Genomic DNA, 6,112 nt, shown 5'->3' on the forward strand with positions numbered 1-6,112 from the left:
TTTAGTTAAAATGAATAGTATTTTATTTAGAAAGCATACAAAGACGTTGATCATTTCCGTGGTTGGATATCTAACCAAAACCCGCCATCGGCGATCAGGGTGAAACTCCTCTTACTAAGTCTCATCGGCAGAATCATCTTTTTGGAAAGAGTGATATTGCACTTGGCAAGAAGGTAGAAGAACAGTACCTTGATTTCCAGAAGAGCAAACCGGTTTCCAATGCACATCCGGGGCCCAATACCAAAGGGCATGTAGGCAGCCTGATTAAAGGTGTCTTTTTCATCATCCATAAATCGCTCCGGTTCAAATTTATCCGGGTTCGGGTAGTATTGCGGGTCTCTATGGATGGCGTGAATGGGAATCCAAATATTATCTCCAGGATTTAGCATCAGAGGTTTGGCTCCAGGTACAGTTGGTGGTAGTTCATAGCTTTTGGTGCAGATTCGGTCCATGACTACACCAATCGCATGAAGACGCAGAGTTTCGTTCACGGTAGCGTCAAGGTAATGCATTCTGTTGATTGACTCGTAGCTGGGGTTACCATTCTCCTTTTCAAGTACTTGGTCTATTTCTTCCTGGAGCTTCTTTTGGATATCAGGGTTGGACGCTATCTCGTGGGCCATGAAGCACATCGTGGTCGCTGTGCTATCAAATCCACCGAAAAAGAAGATGAAGGCTTGCGAAGTCATGTTTTCAATGCTGAGTTCTGGAGTCTTGAATCCAGGTTTGTTGCCGCGGGTCTCCATCATCAGCTGGATCATGTCCGGTCGGGTGATTCCTTGAGCGTCTCTGGCGGCGATCGTGTCTTTAACTAGCTTGTAGAAGAATTCCTCACATTTGGTGTCAATCAACTTCATGCGGAACAGTTTCGTTATCAGCGGAAACGAGCGAATCAGAAAGAACTTGAGCGACTTGAGGCCTTCGAAGGTAGTGGCTTGTCGACCCAGGACGTAGAAGTCGTTGTCGGGGTTTTTCATCGAGTCCACTGCTATTCCAAATGCACAGGTGGCGATGGCGTCATTGGTGTAACGTGTGAAGATGTCTTTAGAACTGAACTCATTAGCTCTATCTTTAACCTGCTTCACCAGAGCATCAGTAAAAATATTGGCACACTCTGACATCAGCTTGAACATGCCCTTCATCTTGCTGGACGTAAACGCAGGTGTCAGGAGGGTTCGAATCTCCCGCCACCTGTCACCTCGCAGAGAAAACAAGTTGTTTCCGAACAAAGGTTCGATTTCAGGGTCAGTGAATCCCCGGTGGTCTATGAAGTGATCGAAGTGCTTCACTGTGATGCTCTTTATCAAGTCCAAGTCTCTGATCATCGCCACTGGCATGCCGAAGTCGTAGAACCCAACGTACTTAGGCTCCTTGAACATGTTGTAGATATTCGAAATGTGCCCTACGAATGTCTCTCTTTGGAAAATGAGCGGGGCCATATTTCCAAAAATTGCCAATCGTTTAGGATGAGGAATTCCATATTTGTCAAAGTAGTTCTCGCGAGAGAAGAAATAGTAAATAACAACTAGCCCAGCTAAAGCAGCTAAAACCGTTGATAGCGACACTTCTAACATGTTATGCACTTAATGACACTGACACGCGCGATCATCGAGTGATAACTGGTATTACTTATTATTTTGCAGCAGCGGGAAGGAGTGACCTTGCGTCAAGACCTGTTGCAAGTCATCCCACTTCACATGCTCAATTGCATCATACGCGGTAATCTTCTATCTGTATGTTTATTTTGATTGATTATTTTTCATGCTAATTAAGCGTGAATAGTTTAGGGAGTGCTGTCGTCTAAATAATTCATATTATGCAAATTTTCATTTTTTTTTCTACTACTAATGTTAGGAACAATTAATCTCGGAAAGATGATAATGTAACCCATTTTTTGCTAGCCAATATATATCGTGTGATGCACTTGACACTCGATTAGACAATCACTCTCGGGTGTATCTCCAGCCAGAATCCCCCCTCTGCCATCAAGGTCACACTGGTTTTGCTCAGTCGCATCGGCATGATCATCTTGTCAGAAATCTTGATGCTACACTTTGCAAGAACGTAAAAGAACATGACCTTCATTTCAAGAAGGGCGAAGCGGTTCCCGATGCACATTCTAGGGCCGATTCCAAAGGGCATGAAGGCCGAGTGGTTTAAGCTATCCTTATCCATGAACCTTTCTGGATCAAACCTATCAGGATTCGGAAAGTACTGGTCATCTCGATGAATCGCCCAGGTTGGGATCCACAAGGAGTCCCCAGGTTTCATCACCAGAGGTTGCAACTCCGGCAAGGCTGGTGGCAGTTTGAAGCTCTTGGTGCAAATCCTGTCTACAGAAACCTGGGTAGGATACTTCCGAAGGGTTTCGCTGATAACCGCATTAAGGTACTGCATTCCGTTGATGGCCTTGTAATTAGGATCTTCATTGCTTTCATTTAGAACCTGATCAATCTCTTCTTGGAGCTTCTTCTGGACCTCGGGGTTCACTGCAATTTCATGAGCCACAAAGCACATAGTCGTCGAAGTGCTGTCGAAGCCTCCGAAGAAGAAAATGAAGGCCTGGGAAGTCATGCTTTCGATACTGAGCTCCGGATTCTTGGATCCAGGATCATTTCCGCGGGTTTCCATCATCAGTTGTATCATGTCTGGTCTGTAGATCCCCTTCTCGTCTCTGGTTGCAATTGTCTCTCTCACGAGGTCGTAGAAAAAGGTTTCTACGTCCCTTTCAATGACTTTCACACGAAATAGCTTCGCTAGCCATGGAAAGGACCTCGATAGGAAGAACTTCAGCGCTTTGATACCATCAAAACTGGTTCCTTTCTTCCCGAAAACGTAGAAATCATTTTCTGGATTAACCATCGAGTCCACGGAGACTCCAAAGGCACAAGTAGCAATCACATCATTGGTGTACCGGGTGAAGATGTCTTTAGAGTTAAATTCAATGGACCCCTTCCGTGATTGATTTACCAAGTAACCGGAGAAAGTCTTAGCGTATTCTGACATCAGCATGAACATTCTCTTCATCTTGCTGGATGTAAACGCTGGGTTTAGCAGAGTTCTGACCTTCCGCCACTGTTCGCCGTGAAGGGAAAAGAGGTTGTTGCCCATCAAAGCTTCTCTTTCAGGATCCATGAAGGCACGGTGGTCAACAAAGTGGTGAAAGTACTTCAACGTGATATCTTTTATCAGCTCCAGGTCCTTGATCATTATCACATGGACTGAGAACTCGAAGATCCCGACGTATTTAGCTTCCGAGTTGCAATTGTATATTTCGGTGATGACATCCACACCGGTTGATCTTCGGAATATGATTTTCCACATGTTTCCTAGCACGGGAAAAGGGGTCTTGTAGGGAATTCCAAGTTTTGCGAAGTAGTTTTTCCGAAAAAATAGGAAATATGTAACGAACGCACACGCGATTGTTAAAATTAGATACATTTTTACGCTTTTGGTTTAAATAATCGGTTATTTGCTCAAGTTAAACTATAACTGACATAAATAGCGGTTTAGTAGTCGACCTTGGTAGCATGTGGATGCATTATGTTTGCTGCGCATTAGGCTGTGTCAAGTGGAATCCATTACGTCAGCAACCTCAACATTCATCAATTGAGATACTTGCCTGGTGTGGGGAATTACAGTGGAAGTAGAACTCCTGTAAATTCGTTCAACTCTAGTTCGACTTCTCCCACTCTGTAGTAGAGGGGGAAAATGCTGCTCTTTCTCCGCAGAAGTGTGAGCGAGAAGGAACATTTCCCTTCCTTTCGTTGGATGAAGATTATAGTAGAGGAGGCGCTCTGTAAATTCTTATTAATGTTACCGAATCTTTCGTAGCGGCTTGATTTCGCTATTGAAGGTCAAACGTATCTAGACTACAAGATAATTTTTTTATTAATAGGTTTGTTTGTATAAAAAATTACTCGATAATGACATATGTGAAAAAATATATTTCTTTATTGTTGACATCAACCTTAATTGATAATTGGTTAAAAAATTATGCTATCAGAATTATTTCTTTTTTCTTATCTTTTTTTAGTGATCAATGATTAGTTTCACCTTCAAATGTAACTTTTTTACACAGAAGGTTGAAAGTTATTGCGTATATAAAAATTTAATTGAAAAATCGATTGCTGAAGTGATTATTATCACTTTTTTACAAAAGCACTTATAAATTAGTTAAAAACTTGATAGCTTCCAACATTATTAAGATATTTCATAAACACATCCAACAAACACTTTAATGCACCAACCCTTAAACTTCACTAACTATACACCTTTCCTGGCAAGAATCTCCAGCCAAAATCCTCCTTCAGCAGTGACAGCGACAGAACTCGAGGATATCTTCATTGGCAATTTCATCTTTTTAGCAGGTTTGATGGTGCACTTGGCCAAGAGATGGAAGAACAGAACCTTGGTCTCCAAAATGGCAAACCTGTTTCCAATACACATCCTGGGTCCAACTCCAAAAGGAAAGTACGCCGGACTGTGAAGCGCTTCCTTATCCCCCAAGAATCTCTCAGGATCGAACTTCTCCGGATCAGGAAAGTATTGGGGATTTCTGTGAACTGCCCACATGGGAAGGATCAACGCGTCTCCTTCTTTGACCATGTAAGGCTTGGCTCCCGGAACAGCAGGAGGCAGTTCGAAATCCTTGGTACACACGCGATCTACCGCGACGGCAGCTGGATACAGTCTCAGCGCTTCGTAAACGACTGCTTCAAGGTACTGCATTGCATTGATAGCTTCGTAGCTTGGATCCCCATCGCTTCTCTCCAGAACCTCGTCGATTTCTCCCTGGAGTCTCTTCTGGACCTCAGTATTCACTGCAATCTCGTGGGCGGCGAAGCTCATTAAGGTTGAAGTGGTATCGAAGCCCGCGAAGAAGAAAATGAAGGCCTGGGATGTCATCTTCTCGATTGACAGCTCTGGTTTCTTGGATCCTGGCTCCTGGTTCCGGGTTTCCATCATCAGCTGAATCATATCCGGTCGGTGAATCCCCTTCTCGTCTCTCGTTGTGATAGTATCACGGACCAGTTTCAGGAAGAACGAATCCACTTCTTTATTGAAGAGCTTCAAGCGGAGAAACTTGGCCAGCTTCGGGGAGCTCATCGTGATAATGAACTTCAGCATCTGGATTCCTTCGAAGTTGGTGGCTTTTCGACCCAGGACGTAGAAGTCGTTCTTCGGCTTCTTCATTGAATCTACGGCGACCCCAAATGCGCAGGTTGCGATGGTGTCATTAGTGTAGCGGCTGAAGATGTCCTTCGAGTTGAACTCGTTGGTCTTTTGGATCTGTTCCAACAACGACTCGGTAAAATTGTTCGCACACTCAGACATCAGCTTGAACATGGCACGCATTTTTGCAGAAGTGAAAGCAGGAGTCAGCAGCGTCCTAATTTCCCGCCACTTGTCGCCTTTTAGAACAAACAAGTTGTTGCTGAACAGAGGCTCTATTTCAGGGTCGCCAAAGCTACGGTGGTCCACGAAGTGCTCGAAGTTCTTCACTGTGATGCTCTTCAGAAGTTCAGGGTCACGGATCATGATGACAGGCTTGGAGAACTCGTAGTAGCCGATGTACTTTGCGGCATCATCATGCCAATAAACTTTCAGAGTTTGGTTGACGATAGAGAGTCTCTTCAGCAGAACCTGAATGATGTCGTAGAAGATAGAATGTTTTGGAACAAAAGGCATTCCATATTTCGCAAAATTTCTTTCTCTCGATAAGATATAGTTTAGCAGGAACAGCAAGCCGATTATGCTGCCCAGAATTATTGTCCATGAAATGTCCATTCTTTTGCGGTATTATCACGCGGAAGAACTGCGATGTACTGGAGTTTGCAGTTGCAATTCATTGACAGTCCCCCACTTTGCACTCAGGAGTAATCAAGCGCCAGATGACATCAGCGTAATTTTTCATAATGATCCAAGATACACCAGTCTGATTTTTAAACAAGATGAGAGTTTGCTTGTTATTTCTATGAAAAAAGTATTGTAATTTGTTATTGTAGCAATATAGAGTACTGATAGGAAGATTCAATGAAAAAATTGATTTTTGTTGGTGTTATCAGGAGCAATCAGTTGTTATGATGACATAATTATGATTGGCATCGTC

General features: G+C 43.4%; 2 protein-coding genes across 2 annotated transcripts; both read right to left on the bottom strand.

The window, feature by feature from the left end:
• Nucleotides 1–5: 5 nt before the first annotated feature.
• On the bottom strand, nt 6–3,794 carry LOC123269754. The gene is made up of 2 exons (XM_044735589.1): nt 1,938–3,794; nt 6–1,582 (listed from the first exon to the last, which is right to left on the bottom strand). Exons 1-2 carry the CDS (start codon nt 3,439–3,441, stop codon nt 51–53), a joined length of 3,036 nt encoding a protein of 1,011 aa, XP_044591524.1. The 5' UTR covers nt 3,442–3,794; the 3' UTR covers nt 6–50.
• A 133-nt stretch (nt 3,795–3,927) lies between these two features.
• Nucleotides 3,928–5,918, bottom strand: LOC123268676 (cytochrome P450 9e2-like). Its single transcript, XM_044733986.1, has one exon. It carries the CDS (start codon nt 5,788–5,790, stop codon nt 4,267–4,269), a length of 1,524 nt encoding a protein of 507 aa, XP_044589921.1. The 5' UTR covers nt 5,791–5,918; the 3' UTR covers nt 3,928–4,266.
• Nucleotides 5,919–6,112: the final 194 nt, after the last annotated feature.

This window comes from Cotesia glomerata, linkage group LG7 (assembly GCF_020080835.1).
Source record: "Cotesia glomerata isolate CgM1 linkage group LG7, MPM_Cglom_v2.3, whole genome shotgun sequence".
NCBI lineage: Eukaryota > Metazoa > Arthropoda > Insecta > Hymenoptera > Braconidae > Cotesia > Cotesia glomerata.

What these genes read in the sequence shown, in the direction of transcription:
- LOC123269754 (XM_044735589.1), bottom strand. Translation starts at nt 3,441, where the DNA reads ATGTATCTAATTTTAACAATCGCGTGTGCGTTCGTTACATATTTCCTA. An exon ending in ACACCCGAGAGTGATTGTCT is followed by an intron (nt 1,583 to 1,937) that starts AATCGAGTGTCA and finishes AGTGTCATTAAG; the next exon opens with TGCATAACATGTTAGAAGTG.
- LOC123268676 (XM_044733986.1), bottom strand. Translation starts at nt 5,790, where the DNA reads ATGGACATTTCATGGACAATAATTCTGGGCAGCATAATCGGCTTGCTG.